Raw genomic sequence first — 24032 nt, 5'->3', positions numbered from 1 at the left:
CGAATTTTCCATAACGTGTTGGGTAGCCGTGGCTTAGTGGTGTCAAATTTCAGAAATATATCTTCGATACAAAACACACCTTATTTAGAATAATACGTATGAATATCACCTCACTCTAGTGCTTGACTTGAAGGGAAAATATTTGCCCAAAACTGACCTCTCAATTTTGAAAATCTGGGATACATGACCACCAACGCAACTCGGTGTTCTCCTACGCAGATGAAAAGTTATGAAATTACATTTAAAAATAAGCAGACCGAACAAAATAATGTCTGTAGTTTACAGTTTCTAAGGAAATAAAATGTCAGGAATAATCTGCATTTATAACAGATTTTGAAGTCTATTTTGTTGAAAAGAAACTGGGTTAGGTCAGCTCGACTGAATTTACTGCAGGTGAATCAACGAAAGTTCTTCATAGTTTTAAGGTCCCGTTTAGTCGACATCCATCATGGATTGCGTTTTCTCAAAACAAAAATGTGCAGAGTTATACACGTAGTCAATTCTTTCGATCAGTATTTGACACCCAAAAATGGCTAAAAAGTTTTTTGAGAAAACGTGTTGTTTGTAGCTTGAACCTCAATAAAGTTCAGATGACATGTAGCCTAACAAGCTCATTTGTATATGGTGTTGAGTATTGTCTGGTTGTGGTAACGTTTGCTAGGAGAAACGCAGAGTGGTTGACGATGTGCAAAACAGGGGAGGAAAACCGGTCTACAGCTTTAACTTCCCTGAATTTAAACACGGCACATTCAGCTTGGTGATACTTTCTCTTTCATCTTCTTTTGTTTTAGGCGATCAAAAGATACCTGTCTGACCCAGAAAACACAAGCAATCGAAATGGAATAGTTTTTGTTGTTCCCTCTTCATCACTGGTAAATTTCAAGACTCTAGAAGACCTAATTTTGTTAATTGTTTCTATTACTTCCCGATTTGTGGTACCAATTGCTGCATTCAGTTTACTGTAGTGTACAGTTTGTTTAACAGTCTCTGACTTTATGTTACAAATGCATTGCGAAACCAAACACAGAAAAAATTCATCTGTGCATATCAACATCTGTGGCCGACTCTATCCTAATTAAGCTTAACTTACCACTTTCATCATAAACTACGTCTTAATGTGATTCTCCTTGAATGGAAGATAGCAGCTGAGATTTTACATGACACAGAACGTTTTAGTGCAATCGAATTAATTCGTACAGCATACATTTCAGAAAATAACGGGAGGGCGTCACATGAGGGTGCTGCATGATTTATGGCAGGTGGTACCCGCGAACAAACATAGATGACAAATAGGGAATGGCTAATTAGGACACAGTTCTACCACTGTTCTACCAATGCCTCAAATTCTATCCCATACAACTCAGGATCTCTGCCAAGCTCATAACGCGGTTTTACTGGCCAGTGCTACGAGTGTAAACTACATGAAGTTGTACAACATGAGCTCAACAAGCCATAAATTTTCTTCGCCTCATTTTACAAAATCATCATTTAAAAAAGATTTTCCCCTTGTGACATCTTTTGCTTCAAAACACTTTCAAAAGTTTCTGAAACTAATTAAATAAGAATGAATTTTTCTACAGGTTAAGTCGTAGTTAGCCTTGGGTAAAAACTGAAACTTTTTTGACAGGAAACGGGAGAAACTCAGACAATTTGGCGAACAGTGTAAAATCCACCTAATCACAGGCAGAAGACAACCAACAAAAAACACAGTACAATGACAAAGCCTACTCAGTTGTAGTCATGGTTCCCTGCCTAAAGACTCCCTGGCGACTCTTGATAAAAAATCTTAGGTCAGGCATCATCCACGATGTGACGCAAGGGTCAGGGCTAACAAGTTGAGAGCCCGTGTGTTTTTTATTTCATTACAGTGGTGCCCCCTGTATGTGTGGACATTTGCCAGTCGTCGTCAGGTCCTGATTCTTCCTAGATTCTCCTCTTGGGAGATTACCGAGGAGACATTCGATTTCAGCGTAAAGTCAAATATTGTAGGATCAACATCTGCCACTAGGAGATGGGAGTTTACGTTCAACAGCTTGCCAACCTACCCAGCCGGGAATAACCGTACATCATTTAAACGGTACCATCAGGACATGCCGAATATAGTGACAGGACGACTTGGGATGATTTCGGCTATTATCGGACCCTTCATTCCTATAGAGTAGTCAGAATCCTTGGATGTGATGTCCAGACTAACTCAGTTGTCGCTGATCGAGGGCACTCTCTATGAAACACCATGTCCTAAGGGCAATATTATGTTATGGCGCAGTAGTGAGGGGATACTACTCTTGCGTTGGAAATGATGTCAAAAAGATTGCACATGCTTTCAGAGAACGCAACTTGAATGCTTGATGAAAATGATTTTAAAACGATTAGAGTCAGGAAATCTGGTCATCGTAAGTTTTGAATCCTCTGCTTAAGCAGATTCAGGTAAACTAGTTTTCCCCACGCACCCAATGCAGACGCGATCAGCGATTCTTTTTTTCATTATCAATATTTTTTGAAGGGAAATTCTACTCCAGCTCTTTGAGTTAAATACCTGCCACAGCAAATTGCAACCTCTACTAAGACTACTGTACATCTTGATTACTACTTCTAAGAATCAGGTTCTTGACGTAACTTGCCCTTAAATGTAATCAGCATTTATACATTTGCAACGAGGAAGAAGGTGACGCCAAACAAAATTACCTATTGTGATTGACACGAATGGTTCATAATAATACTGAAATAACTGTGCATAGCCGTTACCTTATGTTTCTGTGTCTAATGTTGAACACTGGGAAAGGCATGGAGGATGGTTCACCCAATTATAATGATGCAACGTCTTTCTATAGCAACACAAAGGGAACTGAGAATTTTCTATCGACTGAGATCTCGCTCTGCTTTTACCGGCATCATCGGCAAGTCAACTTCATTACCAATTTACATGTAGTTCCTCCTTCCCCAGTATTCGCTTTTGTTGTGCAGTATCCGTTTGGCAACACCCTAAAACTAATTTGTGAATGGAAAACTAAATTAATTGGCGTCTCGTAGCGTTAGGGCGCGTCCAATATTGCGTGTGCTGTACAGGCTTTTGTTTGCAGTTTAGTACTAATTCAATTAATGTGAAAATAAAAAGGTATGCTGTGACCTTGCGGCGGGACAGCGAGCCAGGCGAGTTAAGGAAAAGAAAAAATCCAAATTTGAGGAAAGGACAGAAGAATTGTAGGGTCAACAAGCAAATCAATTCAAAGGAGCAATAGTGAAACCATTGTTTTGGAGATAATAAAAATCATACGGATAGGCTGGTCAGCAGTGCAGTGTACGCACATATAGAAATTGCCTCTCCTCCAAAGAACCACGGATCTTATCTCGATCAGTGGTGCCAACGCTGGTCCATCCATTACGCAGGATCAGGGTTTAGTGGAACCAACTTCAGATCGGCGCGAAACATACAGGCCCTCAGATTATAAGCTCTAGACTACATTTGCTGTAACGTCATGTTCATTGGTTTCTGACATTGGGCAGAGGATGAAGTAATTGCTCATCTTATCACTAAAGCCAAAAACCCTTGACAGGATAATATATGAAAGGATAACTTCCTTGTTCACGCTTCGTCATTGGCCACTTTCAACGATGTTTAACGTGCAGCAGAAATCGGCCATAAAGACACTGGGCCTTTTATTGGCTGTGTTCCCGGTGCTCGGATCTACGGAATGCAACACTGACAACGCCACTGCTTTTGGCGCAAAATGCGTGATTCACATAGGCGGTATGTTCGCTTTCCCCAACAGTCCTTTGATAGGTATGCAACAAGAGGTAGCGCAAACGGCACTGGACCACATCAACAGCTTGGACGGGATCCTAGACGGTTACCACCTGATCATGAGATGGAACTGGACTGGGGTAGGTGCTTTTTGACAGACATGTAGATACTGAGTTCTATAGTTTGATGTCACTGTCCACTGTGGTATGGGAAAACGGAATTATGAAGTAAGTCCAAAATCGAGTAGTGCAAGATATAACGCCACAGATTCTGTGGAAGTAGCATTCGGTTTTGTCAAGACCGACGAAAATTGGACGTCGTATGGTGTAATACTTTGTTTACAAAATGAAAATGAAGGAAATCTTTAAAAAATGGGATACAACAAAGCGTCACAGAATCTCGTCAATCACAATTTACTCTTGGATCATTCCTATTTTTTAATAATTCGTATCTGGTGTTTTGCTTTGGGTATGCACGCTTGTTGGGATCGGTTAATTTTTTCCTTCGGTTGTGTTGTTCGAAGAGTTTCATTCGCAATTCTTGTGTTGCTAAAATAATTGGCAGAGAGCTGATCCAGCGGAGAGTTTGCAAATACTGTACAATTTGGCCTACAGCGGACATCCTGTGCCAATCTTATGGGGCCCTCTTTTGTCGCAGGAGGCGCTCATTGTCAACAAAGTGGCGGCCAGATACAACATAGTTCAGGTGAGTTGCAACGGGCGCTAGCTGGTTTGACCGTTCTGCTAATTCTGCTTTACTTAGTTTCAGTCGTCTCTGGTTTGAAATTACGAAATGCTAAAGTGAACGTAACTACGACAAGAAAGGTTCTTGCAGCTACACCTCTCAGCCTTTTTAAACTTTACTTTCAAGGCGTCCTTCATTTCAGTTGAATTGTACTGCCTTTTGATCGTCTGATCAACTTATATTTTCACAAACACTTTTTTCTCTATCCCAAAAACATCTTAAAAATGTGCATGATTATATTTACTCAAATTTTGTAATGTTGTCCAGCAATGGTGTAAAGGGTGTGCTTGAATTCAAACACAAGCGTAGTGTCTTTGTTGCAGTTTGTTCTCATTCAGTGACAATTTCAACTCGAATTAATATTAATTTAAATTTGATTGCTGTATTTTCCCGACCTCCTGCTTACAAAATAAAATTCTTACAATGATCTGCATGCTTTCCGTTCCATGTTAAAATGAATGATATTGAAACAATTATAGGTGAAATTAAGTTTGGGCAGAATAGGAAACCATCAGCAAGGACCATGGAGCACCTTGAATGGAAGTGCATCCGTCTGAAACTCAGTTGCATCTCTCATAAACTGAAACACCTTGATTGATTACCGGACAGATTGGCATACCGTCAAGCCCAGCGTTAGGAGACCGGTCCGTGTATCCGTACACAGTCAGCGCCTACCCAAGTCATAGGGACCGACTTGTGGGCGTGGTTGCATTCATCAGGGAAATGGGATGGAAGCGGATTGCATGCATCTTTGAGGACAACTCCTTTTTTCAAGCTGTAAGATAGTATTGCATGTTTGTTTTGCACAAAACGAAAACTCTGAGGTATCTCTCTGCCTTTCAATCCATTTAACACTCGCTGCATTGGCCTATGCCAATTAAACGTGTGATAAGGTACAAAGGGATAGTGTTAGCATAATTTGAACAAGTGCATATAATTATTCTAGGGATGGATGCATATGTTTTTACCATACAACATAACGAGAAGCCCCAACTTGACTTTTTGAGATTCATACATTTTTGAGAATTATCAGTTAAAAAGGGAATTCCGTTGGTACCAAATGTATGGATAAACGTCACTCCATTCCGAAAATATGGACGCAAGAACACACGAACTGTAGGCAATGGTCAAAACCACTAGGAAAATGCATTCAGAAAAAAAACGCCCTGCGCTGTCAAATACCAACTTGCATGGGGCAAATGACCAACGTTTGGTAGGCTCTCGATCTAAATTCTGATAGCTATAAAGGCATTGATGCAGGCAAAGTGCCTTGAAGCCAAACTAAGCAAAAAAGACTTCTTCACGTTTTTTTTCTTCCTGTATGTTTTGTGTTTTGTCTCTCATGACTCGGGAGAAATAAAGGCAACGTTTGTACATAGAAATTGTGGTTTCATTGGTGCCAATAATGTGGATCGAAGCACAATAATGTCAGATACGGGCTAAAATGCAAGTATACCGGTACACGTATCTATTCACGAACACCCCACAGCGCCGGATGCAAGAGAAAATCCGTCCCCTCGTCTTTTAAAATGTTCCGAGTTTCGATATCATCCCCCAACTTCTAAATGAAATATATGCCCTTTAATTTCACGGGCCATTGGCATTCTTGTGGCATATTTATATTCGTACTGTCAAAAAGTAAAAGAAAACCAGATTCGAAAAACTTGCCATAACTTGAAACTGAACATGAAAACATAAATCACGTAAACTTCAGTTAAGTATACAGGGTGGCCATGATCTTGGTACGAGGTCCAATAATCCTTTAGTTGTTCAATTTTTGATTTTGTAGCACATGAAGGACTTGCGGGAAATGTTGGAAACTAATGATATCAAGATCGTGACATCGGAAGGAGTTAAAAACATCAACATGGTAGACATCCATCTTCAAAATTTAAAGGTATACTGCACTCAGACAACTTCTTGAACAAATGTTGATGGAGTTTTTCAATTTATCGATAACAACAAAACCAGAAACAGAGCAACAACAAAAGTAACATCGATGCATAAAAAGGACTCAAATTCAAACAAAACAATCCCATCAAAGAAGTCACGAGAAGGTGTCATTTTCTACGTTAAAATGTTTAATGTATAGCTTTTTGCAAATGTTTTTCTAGCGGCAGGATGTCAGAATTGTTTACACCGAATTCCCTAACGCAGCAGCAACCCTGAAACTCTTCTGTCAGGTGAGCCCAAATGAAACTTGCATTATATAGGCGTTTCTCCAGACATGTGTGATACTGACTTACGTTGCAAAGTAATGTCACCGGCGGAACTGATGGGGTTGAAATTCTAAGAGGTATTTGAAGATGACCACATTTTGAAGGGGCACTGAAAGCATACCCCTGTGCCCCCGTGAGCCCTTGTAATTACGTATTGACAATAGTGGTGTTGTTGCTTTATATTTAGTTTATGTCGTCCAGTTGACATCGCTGTTTGATTAAATTGATGATCTGTTGATGTTAGTAACGATGGTAACCGTGATCGTGATGAATTTTTTTCACACCAACGTGCAACTCCTGGACTAGGCCTACATCGCTGGTTTGACGGGTGCAAAGTACGTGTGGATACCGCCTTTCTGGGCCACTTTTGAGTGGTGGCTCAACAACTCGAAGTCAGACATCCAACCTTGCACGGCAAAGCAAATCCTTGCTGCTGCTGATTCAGCGATTCATTTCGACCGCAGGCAGTGGTTTGTAGGTTTGCTGGGGCTTGACTTTAACGGCGTGGTACGTACAACCTGAAGTAAAATGGGAAAAATAAAAGACTGAAACAATAATAAGGTTATAGACTGAAGAAAGTGCCGAACTTAACCAACCGTCCTTTAGGGTGTCAGCAAAATCTTGTAACAAGGTATTACAAGAAAGGAGGAAAACCTTGTTCCGTCAGTCTTTCCAATATTACAACGATCACAATAGCAGGAAAGAGAAAATGGAAAAAAAAACTAAAACTAAAACAGTAAATGGCTCCCTGTGAAAGAAAACTGCTACCATATCCTAACTTAATCGGCAGAACGATTCTTCCTTTAAGATTACTTACTCCACTGTTATAATTGCTATTTAGAAGTTTGCTGCATATAAGATTCCTTTGTTTTGAATAAAATCTAACAAGCAATGTTTTCTGATGGTAATTATTCCCTCTGAAAATTGTTAAAAAATATCTCGTCACATAGTGTTCTTAGAGTTTGTTCTTTTATTGGTCAAGAAAAGCTCCCCAGCTGTTAATATCTACATAACTGACGCCACAGCAGTCAACTATTGGTAATTGTATCCGTTTGGTGGAAATTGCAGAAACCTTTACCGGAACATTATGACTACTACGACAGTGTCTATCCATTCAGTAACAACGTCTTACCGATAACATACGACGGCATCGTGTCTGTAGCACTGGCCCTGAATGCCTCTATAGCGGACCTACAGCATCTTCAGCCCCCTCGTAGGCTTGAAGACTTCAGCTATTCTGATGTGGACACGGCAAGGGTGATTTTACGCAACGCTGATAATATGGATTTCCACGGATTAACGGTAATCTTTCTTCTATAGATGGGGGAGGGGAGTTTTGTATCATTAATTCATTCTTTTCCCTCGCATTGCATTTCAATTTTGTGGTCATCCTTAGGAAGACCGCATTTTATTTGTAGGTATATTTCACAGGGAAACTTGGAACTGGGCAAGTCCGATTAAGAGGGTAAAAAAATTTACATATGTAATGAGGACCACATGAATTCGTGCCATGAAAGCAGCTGTTTTATTTCATGACACGTACGTCTTTTTCACGTTTTTAAATAACAGTTTCACTGAAAGACTACTGCTAACGTACGTTGTGAAAATAAATTGAGAAATAGTTACAGAGTGGGCAAAGCTATGGAGTTTGGTCCAAAATTCTTTTGTGAGCAGTAGTTTGTTTACGTTTTGATATGGTACGATTTTATGGCTTCAAACAAAAATCAAAAGTTTCCGAAAGTGAGCTGAGGTGGAGAAAGGTGCGAAGGTTTCAAATTTGTTGACAGATTTCGCTAGATTTTTCTCTTCACCAACTGGAAGCGTTTGCATATCGACCCAGCTCAAACACCAATTACGTTTATACTCTGCACGTTAATAGCTGTGCCCTTACGTACGGCGTGCCAAGTTAACATTTACTCACGGAATAGAGATATCTCTATTATGAAATTCCTAATAGAGATATCTCTATTGCGCAAAGAGAAATCTCTATTAAGTTTCCACTTCAGAGGTTAGCAGGTCGCCCTTGGCGTTTTGCGTTTAAAAATCTATTATTTTGAGGGGCTTTGAATCGTGTCTTAGTACTTGTACTCCTGTGGTTGTTTACATTAGGAAACGGTTACACACCCCCTGGCTCAGTGACACTTTGTGCGTTACGTTACAAGGACCCTTCCCTTGATCTAGTGTGTGGGACCGGATCATAATAGAGATATCTCCATAAGGAACAGAGATATCTCCATGAAGGATAGACATATCCGTATACACGGATTAAATGTTAAGTTTGCACGACATACTTATAGGCGACTTAATAATTCAGTACTTAAGGAATTAAAGTTTAAGACAAAAATATTCAGGTCACAAGAAGTTCAGTATTGAAACCCAGATTTACCTGTGAACCATGCGTTCGCGTTCTGTACAATATATATTTCATGTACTTCATTACGTAGACCTCCAGGGGTATAGCCAACCCTTCTTACTGTAAGGTGTGTGTGGTAACGTGCTGGATCAATTTGATGCATAGGCTGCATGGGCTTGTGCCGAAAATAGCTCTTGAAATTGCAACCAAAAAGCCAGCTAGATAAACTTAACCTTGTTGTATGGTTTAATTCTTGGTCCGTCGTATGCCGTACGTTGTTCACTTCTAAAAATGAAAATTGCGTTTAACATTGTAAATTTAAATGAAAAAAAGGAGCAAGAAATCGGTCCATTGGAAATATTTCATTAAATTTAAAAGCAACTACTTTGTGGCTATAAGTTGCATTCACTTGTTTTACTCGGTTGTAATCTTCCTGAGCACATACACAGAGCTTGATTTCCTTTATGTTAGTTCTTACAAATGAGAAAAGCGAGTGTTGAATGGAGAAAATGTGGGTATGATTTCTTGGCAGGGTCGAGTTCACATTGAGGACGGATTACGGAAAGTGGACATAATATACATCCGTCAGGCTCAAGGTGAAATTATCAACATTATTGACATTTTCATTTCTTTTAAAATTTTAGCCTGATCATCAACATTGAAATCTATTTCCACTGTGCAATGAATCGGCATAAGGGAATTAGAAGTAGTTTTCCTCCTAAAGAGAAAGCGACAACCATAGGACGACAGCTGAACACACTGAAAGGGTCTTTATTTCTTATTACGGAATTACACAAGACATCAGTGCCGCTCAATCATCAATACATTTGGTCGTCTCCAGCGGGGCATTGTAAAAGCCGTCATATAGGGTCTTTCATGCTTCTGTTCTATGTCATCTTTTTTATACAGAAAGAAACATTTTCCATCTCTGATACGTCCCCAAGGTTTACCATTATGCTTATGCATGTAGTTTCTTGCACATCATACAAAGTGACAGATGTTTATTTAAACCCTGACAGGTACAAGTTTGAATAACGTGATGCAGTACAACATAGAGAAGAAAATGTTGGTGAATTCAGGGATTTCGAGTATCAGGTGGAAAGGTAAGGCTGAAATTTATAGTTGGTAAAGGCCCAGTAATTTACTGAATTTGCGCTCGAATGTAAGTACTCTTTTAACATCTTAAGTATGATATGTGTTACAATAACACATGGAGCTTAAAAATTCGACTAGAGATCCATGTCCTGCATGCTGGAAGAGTATCAAATCAGGGCCCTTTAATTGTGTGTCTAATGCTTGCCAACAAAATTGTTAGGTGCCCTTATTTTCAAATTTCTGTTTCTCGTGTTAATATAATGCGAGTTCCTTCCCGCTCTCTGTGTTTCATTTCGTAAAAGTTCAACAACACAAATAACAGTCTTTGATTATCACAAAATTACATCAGTAGAGAGACCATGTTCACGTACAAGATTATGCTCATTTCACATTGGAGTTTCTATGACTTGGAATAATATACACTGTAAAATTGTTTTCATGCTATGGTTATTTTGGTTTCTATGTTTGTATTGCTTTACGATATACTATTCGGAAATTAATTTCATAAAATGTAAGAGTCGAATTGAGCCACTTTTCTGTAACTTGTAATCTCTGTTCAGGCGGCCATGTTCCTGTGGATGGTATAACACAGAGACAAAGGATCCTTGAAATTTCGTCTACCGTACGGGCGATTCTATTCTCCTTGACGTCCATCGGCGCTGTCTTGGCGTTAGGCTTCCTCTTCATTAATGTCAAATACAAACACAGAAGGTAATAACGAACCCATGTTCTTACTTTTTTCTTTGGATTGGGTGGATTTCGGAATTTCGACCCAGTTCAAGATTTTCGTTATTTGAGAGCTGAGCTACATCAAAGGCAAAGACGTATTCAACGTTATTTTTTGGATATGAAGTCTTGCTTGTAATATAGAACAATCCGTAACCGGAATAGGCCTATCAACAAGAAAAACAATTGACAAACCACAGATCAGCACAATGATCACCGTTTTTTTTCACGTTCTTACAATTTATCATGTGCCAATTTCATTTCATGGAAAATCTACATCAGGGACTGTGATAAGTATCGCTTTCAAAATCCCAGGGCTATCAAGATGTCAAGTCCTTCCCTGGGTAACCTGACTGTGGTTGGTTGTTTGCTTCTCTACGCCTCCGTCTTTGCCACAGGTTGGGACAAGACGAAGTTGTCAGATACAGCAATAGTCTTCAAGTGTCATGTGAGTGAGTGGTCGTACCAGAAAACTCACCGATTCTCCTGAAAATTCACTGAATCATCAGCCGATCCCGACCTGTTGTAAACCTCTTGTTTCCAAATATTAAAACTAAAGACTGGGCTTTTTATAATGAAAGCCATTTCGAATTTAGATTGAAACAGTTTGAAAACTAACCATTTCCAGTGGGAGCTCGAATGAAATCTCACTCCGTTGGAGTGAAAAAATTTCTCTCAAATTCCTTACTTTCAGTCAGTGGATTTTGACTCTTTTGGATTTAGAGTAACATGACCTCGATCTCATGTTCACGTTCTGACACATATTTTGAATAGGAATAGGCCTATTGCACATGCTGCGAGCTACATTCACTTGGGGCAAAAAGTTTGCATACACTTGGTAAAAAACAGTTTTCCTCAATCTTTTGCTCTTTGAAATAGTTTACGGAGCTTTTTTATGAGGTCAGAAAAATTGTGTCAACTTAATTTTCGCAGTGTGTACTTCAATTGAAAATACTCAGCGACATTTATCATGTTTCAAAATATTAATATTTCTGAAAAATCATTTTGCAAAAATTTACATCTACCCTTTTTGTCGTTTAAAACACTTCAGAAAGAGTTCCACTGCGACTACGAAATGTGACAAAAATACCGAAAGGCACTAAATATTAGGGTTGGAGTATGTAAAATATTTGATTATTTTGTAAATATGAATCATATATGTCTCTGGGTGTTTTTATTTGACGCATACACTATGTACATTAAGTTGAGATCCATCTTGTCTGTCCACATAAAAAGAAAAGTTGGTAGCATTGGTATTTATTCAGTATCTATCCGCCAAACGGAAAAGAGCCAATCAGAACAAGCCAATCAGAATGAGACGGACACCTTCTTCGGATCTATAACAATTACTTTCATTTTCAGCTTGAGAGGATTCTGATTTCCTTAGGACTGTCATTTGCGTTCGGTTCCATCTTCATGAAGGCGTACCGAATACACGCCATATTCAGTCGTGCAGTGAAGAAGTTCGAACGAATTGTGAGTAAAGTTTGGGAAATGGCGATTTTTTATTTATATATATATATTTGTCTCCAAACTATTCTTATCTTTCTCAGGAAGATTATTCAGTTTGGCCTATGATGGAGGGAGGGGTGTGCTCTAAATCAGCAAACACGAGGCCGTAGGTGTGATTATTTTCAATTCCCGAAGCGACAAGCTGTCCGTTGGTTACTTTTTTTACCTGTCGCATTTATCCGCAGGATTTACCCGATTGGAAGCTCATGACTGGAGTTTTGACGGTTGTGCTTGTGGATTTCATCATCTTTGCCGTTTGGATTGTCATGGATACGACTACTGTTACCAGTCGATACTTGGAGCCCCAGGTTGGTGCATATAGCACGTCTGTGGGTATCGTAGCCTTTCGTAGAGTGCCAACTGTCATCCTTGGTTTAGAAGCTAATTCATTAAAGTCCACTCCCATACACGGCTCTTAGAATGGGCAATTTCGTCCAGATCCCGACCAACATGGCTCTTTTCGAAGCTCACAGCTGATAGCCATACAAAGCCGCAATGTATTTTTAAAAATAATTGTTTACTTTGCTTTATCCATGCTTTCCTCGCCCCACACAGCTTGATACAACCGAGCCCGAGAAGGAGATTTTCGACGTTCCAGTGATAAGGTATTGCAGCAGTGAGAATGCTCAGTACTTTACTATCGCCCTCTACGGCGTGAAGGGAGTCCTGTTGACCTTCGGTATTTTCTTGGCCTGGGAGACAAGAAACATTGCCGTGTCTCAGCTCAATGACAGTAAGAACGCAGAATTGAGTAGACCTCTGTTAAGTCCTGCATATTTTCTATTTAGGTCAATACTAATTGGACCCCCAAATTGCAAAGCAATGGATTAATGCACAATATATGCGTATCATTCACACAGACGTTTTGGTTTTACTCATTGATCACTAAAGACACCACGTTCCTGTTTTGATGGTAGGTAAATACATCGCTGCGTCAGTGTATGTCGTTGCTGTGACCTTAACCCTAACTGTCCCAGCAACGACTGCACTTGGGGATGACGTCAGTATGGCGTACCTTGTTCCCGGACTTGCTCTTGTGATCGCCAATTCAACAGTGCTGGGCCTGAATTTCATTCCAAAGGTAAAGAGGTTTACCAATTCTATAGATAATCGAACGGTTAATCAATCACTACCTTTCAAACACCGATTGTGCTGTATGTGGGCAACAATCAAAAGAAAAACACGTGTATTTCTCATTTTGCGTGCACAGACACAGCCGGAAATACCCAAACATCAACAATGATATCCAAATGTGGACGGGACGAGTTCGAAATAGTTCGGCTACTTTCGGAAACTGGAGGAATTCCTCTGGTTTTGTTCACGTGAACATTGGGTGATACCGACGTTGAAAGTGTTCAAAATTCTTATTCGCAATATAGGTTTACCTCCTTGTAACGGCTGACGAGAAGACTATCAGTTTAAGCATGATGCAGTCCATGAGGTATAATTGGTCCTCAGCTGCACACACTTGCCAGTCATCTCTGGACAAGAAAAAGGTCACCGAGGAACTACGAGACATACTGAAGCAGGTACGATATTAAATATCAGTGACACTTTTTAAAGTTTGTCTTGGAGTTAACATCAGAACTTTAACAGTTTAAATTCTGAAATCTCTCAAAATAACACAAATACCGAACGTGTTCTCTGCAGCCACTGTAAACTATACCTTAAATTGGTCTATGTATCTGGAAATCATGACAAGGGTGCAACTCGAGATTCGATCTTCTGACAGATTTTGAGGGCATTCTTGAAATATAGCATTTCGGTAGACCAAATTTTGCCTTCACAAACGTAATAAGGCTTGTTATGATATAGTGCGAGTCTAATGCACTTAATCGAACTAAATGATATTTCGAATCATTTAGGGAGATCGTAAAGAAGTAGAGTTTCTCTTTTGAATTTTTTTAAGCACAGAAGAGAGAGAAGCTGCTACTGTTGGCCGAAGATGTTCCAACTGTAGACTCTGCTGACAGCATTTAAATGCAGTTCAGGAGATCAAGCTTTGATTGGTCTGCGTGTGCACCTTCTCTGCATATCAAGCCCTTTCTAAATAAGTTTAGTTTAATGTTGTGGTAAAAGCCATTTTTGAGCAGTTTAATTGTGTTGATAAATTGTATTAATTGCTGTAATATCTGCACAAATAGCGAGTTGTAAGTTATTTTGTGTATTTGACGGTTGACAGAGAGCCACCAGCACTTTGTAGCTGCCACCAGGATAGAAAAGGTACAACAGCAAAAGGTCGACCTTAAGCTGGCAGTACGTAATTGGGGTCAACAGGAACTGCACGCCATTGAAAGCGAAAGATGGGGCATGTAGTGGCGTCAGCCTCCCGATGACGGGGAGGGGGGGTTAAGGGTACTCTCAGTATTTTTCAAAACTTTCCATCAGTTCATTCAAAGAACAAATCAAATTACTCAAAATGCCGTAACTAAGTGCACAGGTTGAGTTTTCATTTTCTTCTTTGTCAGATGATGCAACTCTTTTTCTAAGGTTTCTTTTCTCCCACCTCACGAAACACGGAAAAATGCTGACTAAAGCACCAGTCAAGGTTCAGCCTTGGGCACTGACTACCGTTAATGCGCAGGCATTAATACGTCACAGCAGTTCCACACATAAAGTTATGCATTAAACTACGGGGCTTAATAAAGTAGCCTACCAGTCAAAGTTCAGCACTGGACCTTGACTGTCGTTGGTGCACAGACATTACGTCACAGCAGTTTCACACACAAAGGTATGTATTAAATTACGAATACTGGGCAGTCGTGTCTTAGTGGTGTAGGCATATACATGTAGATCTTCGATACGAGACACACCTTCGGGATTTAAGACTAAATAAATATATATGACTATCACCTCACTCGCTAGTTGCTTGACTTGAACGTGAAATATTGTGCCCCAAAATGACCTCTCAATTCCGAAAATCTGGAATACATGACGACCAGTGCAACTCAGTGTTCTCGTACGCAGATGAAAAGTTATGAAACTTTAATATTTTAAGATTTTTACATAAAAGCTGAAGTACAAACTAAAAAATATTAGTTTAGCTGTTTACAGTTTCGAAAGAAATAAAAATTAAGGAAAAATCTTCATTTACAACAGATTTGGAAGTTTGATTTGTTGAAAAGAACTGGGTTAGGTTAGCTCGACCGAATTTAGAACCCATTAATTTTTACCATATTACTTGAAGAGCACATTGGTAAAATTTCGAAATGATTGTTTTAGTTGGGAATCATTCTTCCAAAAACCATAAAATGTAATAGGGTGGTCCTCTGTAAAATCCCCATAGGCAAAGCGGAAGCTCATCACAAGTCCTTTCACTCTCAGGCTCGTATTACACGAAGGCAGCAAGCTCGGTTATAGTTTGTGTCCTGCCTCCATGGTTATAGCATGCAGGAATATGGTTATAGTGAGAGTGTTATCAAGCCTCTTGTTTTGCTGAAGTCTGGCTCCGTACTCAAAGTTGCAAAGGGCAAAGTGATATTATTTGTGTCTTGATAATTATAAGTTAAGTTTTACTTTGCTGATGCTCTGCTTTCCGTAAACTGTATATTATATACATACATGTCCACGCACTTCGCTCTTGAGGGAGTAACTGCACAGCAGCAGAGTGCAGTCTTAGATCGACTGGTACTCGGAGTGTAGAAAATGTAGACTTGAAATCAAGTCGTTAGTCGGTCGTGTTTGTTGTCCATATGAGCCAACATGCTGCGTAGTTTTATTAGTGCTGAGCCGGGTGTTCACCGTTGCCCGCGATTCAGCGTGCCTCGATGGTTCCGGTTTGGCCTGGATACGACGCATGGTCATGGTGGGCTGTTCATTACCGGGTTTCGACGCACGTCGGCCCACCTATGACACCACTGTGCCCGCCTAACGACTTCATCAACCTGACTCTGGATGCATTCGATTAGTTTCCCTGAATACACCAGTGTTACACGCAAGGGGAGCCTCATTATGAGGCTAATCGAACGCTGCAGCGTATTCGCCAAGGCATTCTGGGAAAAAGGTCAAGTCCCGCCACGTCCCATCATGCGAACAGTCAATCCGTGACGTCATTATACTTGGGCAGCCTCTAGAGAGACCCGCTCGCTAGCCGGGGTAGTGGTGGCTGACGCCAGGGCAGGCACGAGGATCACGTGATGGCTAAACGAACGCTCTCGTGTAAGTTTAACTTACACGTGTAAGCTAATCGATTAGCTTCCCTGAATACACAGGTATTACACGCAAGGGAAGCCTCGAAATGAGGCTAATCGAACGCTGCAGTGTATTCACGAAGGCATTCTGGGAAAAAGGTCAAGGGTTATCACGACGCAGAAATTTTAAAGTGTAAAAACGTAAATACGTGTCCGAAGATGAAATGCCTGATAGAGAGCATGAAACTCCAAGAGATGATGGGGCCAGGCGGCTGAAAAGACTTCAGCTTGTTCATCAGATCAAAAATCAACAGGATATTAATTTGCATAAAGTCTAAATCCCTTTAACACATGGCACACTTAAACCCTAGTAACCGATGTTGAATTTGAGTCTATCACAAGTCCTTTCACAAATCCCTTACTCTAAGAAGTTATGGTTCAAATTTGTACCCCTATAATTGACACAACAGCAGCACCAATTGAAGTACAAATCTGACCACAGTATTTGGTGTATACTCCCCTGTAGGTGTGCATACTCCAACGTAGGGACACATACACCCAAACTGAAGTGCAATTGAAGTCTGCACCATTTACAATCAGTGCTGCTATTGTATCAATATGGGTGCATGTGAACCTTTATTTCTTACAGTGTTCACAAGTTGAATCACGGGTCCCTTCACAAAGCCACTCGTAAGTCCCTTGAAGGCCAGTCATAAGTTACACTATAACAGGGTGTTATCGTCGCTGATAAGTTGTTTTCCTTGTAACGAATTTGGTGTAGTGTAATTTGCATTGTACAGTATCTCTAGTCCGGCTGGGTTCGACTTGTGCGAATTGTTGCCTTTGAAAGTTTTTTATGACTCGGTTAAATTTGCATACGATGTCAGGCCACACGGTTCTTACATTCCTTTATGTATTATTATTTATTGGTATGTAATTTGCAATGCAGATTAAGTCATGTGATCTTACTGAGTATATCAGTGCGGGAAATTCCAATTCGGGTCAGCCTTCCTTGAACGCCGTCGGAAGCTGAAGACACTCAGTTCACTTGCGTTTTTTCGTGTTTAAGATAGAAAATGTGCCCATAATGTTTATTTGAAATCACTGTGTAGTTATTTATACCTTTTCTTCCGGGACTTGGGAAACTTATTGCAACACTGTCGTGTATATTTGTTCGTAATTTGAGTCGATATTTGGAAGAATTATCGTATTTTGCATGGGCGTATGCACCTATACGGAATTGTGTGTGTTTGTACATCTATTTACCAGTTGTGATATGTCATTTGTAACGTTTGTTTTCCTATACATGTAGTTGCTCGGTTTAGCCCGTTTACTTCAGCAGCCATCTTGAATACAATTCACTGCGTGTGTTCCTGGGGTGTCGATCCCGCATACGATTTGTAAGTTTGTCATTAAGCAAAAGTTGTACTGATACACGTGATAATGTGTGTGTACAACTGAGGGAGTACTTAATTTGATTTTGGGTTTTTGCCCTACCCGACGACGGACGTAATATATGTTGGGTAGGCAAAAACCCTAAATTAAATAACACTGAATATTTCCATCTTTCACAGCTTTTTCTGGGAAAACGTTTAAATTGGATATGCTCAATATATTTGCAAATCCCAGTACTGGTGTGATAAGTTAACTTTTTTCTTTTTTCATAAAGGAATAAATGTATGTTCAACTTTTAAATACAAACAAAAAGGTGTCGGTAACAAGGCATTGTACTTCTCCAAAAGTTTTTTACAAGATGTTTAAGATTTGTAAAAAGCATGTCAACAAAACGACAGTAAATTTAGTTTGATATTGGACACTGGACATTTCCATGGGACTGTACAGCAAATGTCTGATTTTGGTCGACATTGGACATTCTCATTGGTTTGTAAAAAACAGTCATTTGCTGTACAATTCTATTAGAATGTCCACTGTGTCAAGAAAAATCAGACGTTTGCTGTAAAAACCAATGGGAATGTAAATGTCCAATATGAAACTAACTACTGTCCTGTCAACAATAACTTTCAAAAAGATAACAAAAGTCAAGCAACTGCAGGAGGAAAATGTCTTTCTTCGGTAGAAGTGCTGATAATAACATGAACAACTTGCTTCTATCCTTACATTTTCTTAATAAGTTGTTGCATCAAGATTTTGTTGCCTTCATAGACAGATTTCATGAAAGAAAGGAATTGGTGATCCCTTTCTTCCATAGGCCTATAATCCATCATCTGACTTAACTTTTGATGCATCAAACCATGGATCCTGGTTTTCTTTTTTCTTGGTGTTAGTTTAGGCTCATTGGTTGATTCATCATCAGATGAGTTACCCAGGTTGTTCACTTCATTTAGTTCGCTGTCACACGTGTATACTGGCTTCACAGTGGGGTCACTTCCCATAAGGACCTGCATTTCTGTAGCCCATTTGATGAAGTGACTCGTTGAGTTGCCTCTGTCTTTTTCAAGCCTGGACATGGTTCCTGTAGGACCTCTTCAAACTTTTCACTTTGTCTTTGCACTTTTCAGCTGGTATGCCCATTTCTTGCTTCGAGACAGGTTTTTTAAATTAGACTCTTTGAGTTTCTCTTCAGACTCTTCAGACCTGGTCATTATGTCAAGGAGCTGACGGGTTTCGCCGTCCAACCATTCATGTCTGGTGCTGGATCCTAAATAATGAGAGAAATTATATGAGACGCAAATGTCATGAAATTGCATTTCCTAAAATTCACATTCATGCGTTCAAAACAGCCAACCCGATGTATGTTTTCCAATATACAGTGTATTAATAACAATGATGTTTTTTCAAGTATTCAGCCTTCGAGCATTTTTCCAGTAAATCTGCAGTTTTTTGATACAATTTTATGAAAATAGTACATACAGTGTAACATACTGCACAGCACCATTTTCCCAAAGATAAGTCAGTCAAAAACGTATTCGTTTCTTCTAGCGTGCTCAATGCACATGAGCTGGCATGTATGGCCATGAATTCTCAAGGATCATAACAGGTGTGAGTTTAAATACCATATTCCAAAAACTGAGGCAGAGTTCTGGGGGATGAACCCCTCCCTCAGCTGGGAGATGGTAAAAATGGCAAATTCTTTGCAAGTTCATGGGATATGCATACAACATTTGCATCATAACATGGACAAGCACTGAAATTGTTTTAAATACTCCTGTACATGTACCTATTTCTATGGTTTTTGGATGCTTGTGCATGAACCCTGGGCATGTTTCCTTTTGTTGCCACTGTTGAGCATGCTGGCGAATGGAGAGGTGAGACTGAAGGAAAAGAAAATAATAAAACAATCACTAAAGTCTTTAAAGGCCCCATTTTAGCATAATCAGCAGGGTCTACAAGGTGAACATTTGTATTTGTCTGAAGACACTCCTTTTAATAACAATTTCTTGTATACTAAATCAACTTCCTTATATAAAAGTACTTTAACGGGAAACCCAGGTTAATTGGGAAACTAAGGTTACCTCTTTAAAAGAGATGGTTGAAACTATAGGCAAATTTCACCTTTGGAATGGCTCCTGGGTACTGTGGGTGCAGTGACCACTACCACTTTTTTTGCTGGTTGACTCACAGAATGGCTCCTGGGTACTGTGGTTGCTGTGACTCCTGCCACACTTTTGCTGGTTGACTCAGAATGGCTCCTGGGTACTGTGCCGGATAAAGAGAAATAAAGAAAAATATAGCCATTTGAAAAGAACAGTGACTGAATCACACAAAATTGGCTGAGTGGAGATTCATCATTCATTTCCACAACATAATTATTATTCAGGTATATATGCTATTGCAGGCCAATTTTAAATTAAGACAGAGTACTCTTATTTTCTGTACTCTTATTTTCCTTCGGAAACCGTCCATTCATTACATGAAAATTTACAGTATTTTAATAGTTATACATGTATGTATTTGAATTCTGCAACGTTTAAAAAACAACTTTTAATTCAGTCATGGTTAAAGATTTGCTTGCTTGGAGGCAACATATAATTGACCCAAATGCACAGATACATGTATACTTTTCACATAGAACTATATTGAATAACTAGAGTGCTAACTTCACATTCTCTGTGCAAAGAAAATTTAATGCCCTCCTGGGTGCAGGCATTTTTGAATTCAAATGCAAGGCATTAAAATCCAATTTAAAAAGTCTTGGCAAAATTATTCTGCAGTCCACACATTTGCATTGTTGGATAACGCAAAGTGAAACATTCAATTACTTATTGTGCAGTTAGTTTTTTGTGTATGGGCTTTGTTGATGCACTGTTTTACAATACACAAATAGATATGCCAACAACCGTATAAAAGCGGTACAAAATTTCCAGTTTTCCAAACAGTTGTGCACAAATGTAGATGCGCCCAGTAGGCATCACTTATATGGGGTGTTCAAGAACAAGATAACAGTGTTTACCTAAAGCAGCCTCTTTAATTTTCCTCAGAATAAGCTCTGCAAACTCTGAATCTAAAAGAAAATAAAATAACATGTATGTCTCTCACATACAATGGTTATTCAGAATAAATTCATACATAGACTAGAGTGATACAACACCGTACTCTCTACTGCAATCTTTTCAAGAAAGTAGACTGCCATCTTTTATTTGTATCCCCACGAGTGACCACTCCACTTTTTATAAGTTGCATCAGTTTGCATTTCTGCAATAATGTCCTTTTAACTTCTCATAAGTTTTTCTCTAATCAAAAGAGAAGCAATTTCTCAAACTTTTCTTGAACTCATTTTCCACATATTCATAAAATAATTCATATCACCGTGTTGTTACCTCCTTCTGTCAACCTTCTAGCACTTGGTGCCTCCAATGATACATGGTAACTTTTCCCGTCTCTATCTTGAATTACAACTGTCTGACAATGGCTGTTAAATATGAAACAATGAAACAGAGAAAATGAACGACCCTAATTATTGTTATTATTATTTATTAGACCATTCAGAACAGATACTGGTAGGACAACATTCAACAAACATAAAAATCAATGGGCTTAACAAAAGGACATAACAAACAACAAGAAAAACCCATTTAAGTTGGCCAGGATTGAAAAAAGTATACATAAACACTATGACCCGAAAGCCTGTCTATCCAAACTTGAAGTGGAACACCAAAAAACCAATTAGATTTAAAATAATATAAAAGGATATAGAAAAACTATGCAAATTGCAATAAATCAATCAGCCAATCAGAGTAGGCATGAGATAGTAAACCCCCCAAAAAAGTTGCAATAAACGAATTGAAACCTGCAATTAATGTACTGGAACAAGAAATTAATGCATGCAAAATTACCCCCCACACACACACACACACACCACATCCGAATTTGTAAAAAAAAATGTACTGGACGCGAATGAAGAAGCAAATTACATTTAAGAAAGTGTCAAAAATGCATGCATTAATACAAGGCTGTACCAATGGAGCTACCATTCTTTAAATAATCACCTATTGCAACTCATAACTCTTACTGAAAACCAAAATTATATCTTTATTCCTCTGAACCTCTTTTGTAGTGAATATAGAGGCTGTGAAGTAGACATCTTGTAGGACAGTTCTTTTGATCCGCATGGAATCCTTCATTGTGCCCATATAGGCCTACTGTGTATTTTGTAGAGTGTAACTACCTACATCATTGGCAAAAATGAGCTTTTTCCTGCCATCTTGACCTGCAAATCCCTCAATGATCTGTACACAACTGCACTTTGTAGGCGTACATCACATGACAAAAAAGGTGCAGCATAACAATTATGATACTTTGGATTCCACATCCGAAAACTCTGGATAATGTATAGAAATGTCAGGGAAATCTGTGGTCAAGGAACCACACTAACGCAGATGTAGGCAGTTCATTTTTTGCCTAATGTAGGCCAGGTTACACACAGCAAAATACACGTGCACGTGGTACTAGTTTCATACATGTAGGCCATACACGTTACCGAACAGCCTATAATGGCCAGCATTTCAGGGGGGCAGATTTGATCAAGAAAGAGGTTTTAAGTGGTAGGCCTAATTGCAGGGCAGTTTCAAATGCCATTGCGTACGGAACCATCAAACGTTAGGAATCGGGGTAACTTGTTAGGCCCAGGCCTAGGCCTGGCCTACCTCCATGAATTAGACCCGTAAACAGGGCCTATGAGTGAGACGAAGGAGTATAGCCTTATAACTGTAAGCCTACGTTGGGCCCTGTTTAAGTTTACATTCATGATGTGTCCTCTAGATGCTTTGCTGACTATACAGACACAGATGACAATTAGCCTAGGGCCTATAGTAGCCTAAAATTAGTATAGTACCTAAGCCTACAGCCTGGGTTTAGGCCTAGATCGGTAGATCGGACTGAGAAATGTTTCCCTTTTTTTTGGAAATAGGCAGAATGACCATGACAGCATGTATCTCCGGATGTGGTAATTTTGTGCAAACCTGCTGGGATGGTGTTTGATATTAATATAATTTCTGCAAAATAAGATCTCTCATTAATTATTCTGGGTTTTGTACTCACGTGCTTAACTTCAAGTTTGCTGCAATGTTAATTCCATTATGGCCATGTTCGAACAGTCCATCCTTGACGCCATTACACTTGGGCAGCCTCCATGGCCCCGCTCGCTAGCCGGGGTAGTGCTGACACCAGGGCAGGCACAAAGATCACGTGATGGCTAAACGAACGCTCTGGTTTGACTTACACGTGTAAGTTAATCGAATGCACCCATAGAAAGGTTTCATGTATGCAAGAACTATATACATGTATTCATATGTTTCCATGGACAGCACCAAGAGTGCTCACGCTACATAATAGATTCATCCATTTAAATATAGGGATGTCGATATTTGATAAGGGTCAGTTTCTTTAAATCGTGCATAAATTATGTGGGAACTTCGTGCTAACTTCCACACAGTAAGTGTTCAAGGAATCGACTCACCGAAACTGGCGGAAGCTACTTGCTGGCGCTTAACTCTGCTCTGCTGACTGTGATTGTTCCAAGGCCAAGGATCCAGTGCTCTTGTCGCGCGCGCGAGACACGTGTTTGCGGCGTGCAAAAAAATGGAGGCAAGATCGGCTGGGCGCTGGGTCAAATCCAGCTCAATGTTGCACTGCTAGTTCACAGTTGCCAGCGTAACAAGTTCAGAAAATGTCCAAAGGACACACAGCACATTCCTCCACACGAGGCACAAGAATACGGCTAATCCAGAGGTGGTATATCTCCACAAAGTTTGAGGAACATGCAAAAGAACTTCCACGCACGAGGCACAAGAAACAGCAAAAAAACTCCATAGTGAAAGTGTGTGTTAACTTTGTTTCCTGCGAACTTACAAGTCACTTCAGGTCAGGTCACTGCGAATGCAAAAAATATGTGCACGCGCTGGTCGTGTGGTATACGGCGGGCCACACGAAACAAAGTTTGCATGGAGGGCAAAGCTGAACAAAATTCGCTTTGTAAGGTGTTGATACAGATATCCCTTTTATTCAAGAACCAATCTAATAGTTATCTCTTTTTGGTAAAATAACTCATGCTT

At 39.7% G+C, this 24032-nt stretch overlaps 1 protein-coding gene and 1 long non-coding RNA gene across 3 annotated transcripts; one reads left to right on the top strand and one right to left on the bottom strand.

The window, feature by feature from the left end:
• Positions 1–3744: 3744 nt before the first annotated feature.
• Positions 3745–14436, top strand: LOC147798599 (gamma-aminobutyric acid type B receptor subunit 2-like). The gene is made up of 17 exons (XM_087138955.1): positions 3745–3882; positions 4307–4447; positions 5096–5263; positions 6276–6383; positions 6601–6669; positions 7012–7212; positions 7774–8007; positions 9591–9654; positions 10078–10161; positions 10714–10864; positions 11195–11327; positions 12242–12355; positions 12577–12699; positions 12947–13124; positions 13309–13472; positions 13771–13920; positions 14306–14436. Exons 1-17 carry the CDS (start codon positions 3751–3753, stop codon positions 14369–14371), a joined length of 2280 nt encoding a protein of 759 aa, XP_086995081.1. The 5' UTR covers positions 3745–3750; the 3' UTR covers positions 14372–14436.
• On the bottom strand, positions 13447–23841 carry LOC110978617 (uncharacterized). 2 transcript variants are annotated; one of them, XR_015425887.1, is made up of 6 exons: positions 23438–23841; positions 21300–21391; positions 20933–20983; positions 20035–20178; positions 19700–19793; positions 13447–19180 (listed from the first exon to the last, which is right to left on the bottom strand). It is a non-coding gene; the product is annotated as an uncharacterized LOC110978617 (long non-coding RNA). The 2 variants fall into 2 exon arrangements; XR_015425886.1 differs by lacking the exon at positions 23438–23841 and adding an exon at positions 23020–23427.
• Between the last annotated feature and the right edge of the window lie 191 nt (positions 23842–24032).

This window comes from Acanthaster planci, linkage group LG07 (genome assembly GCF_054643075.1).
Source record: "Acanthaster planci isolate LZ-2023a linkage group LG07, COTS_SCS, whole genome shotgun sequence".
Taxonomy (NCBI): Eukaryota; Metazoa; Echinodermata; class Asteroidea; order Valvatida; family Acanthasteridae; genus Acanthaster; species Acanthaster planci.
The sequence above is the reverse complement of the archived record's forward strand: the minus strand, read 5'-3'. Positions and strand labels throughout refer to the sequence as shown.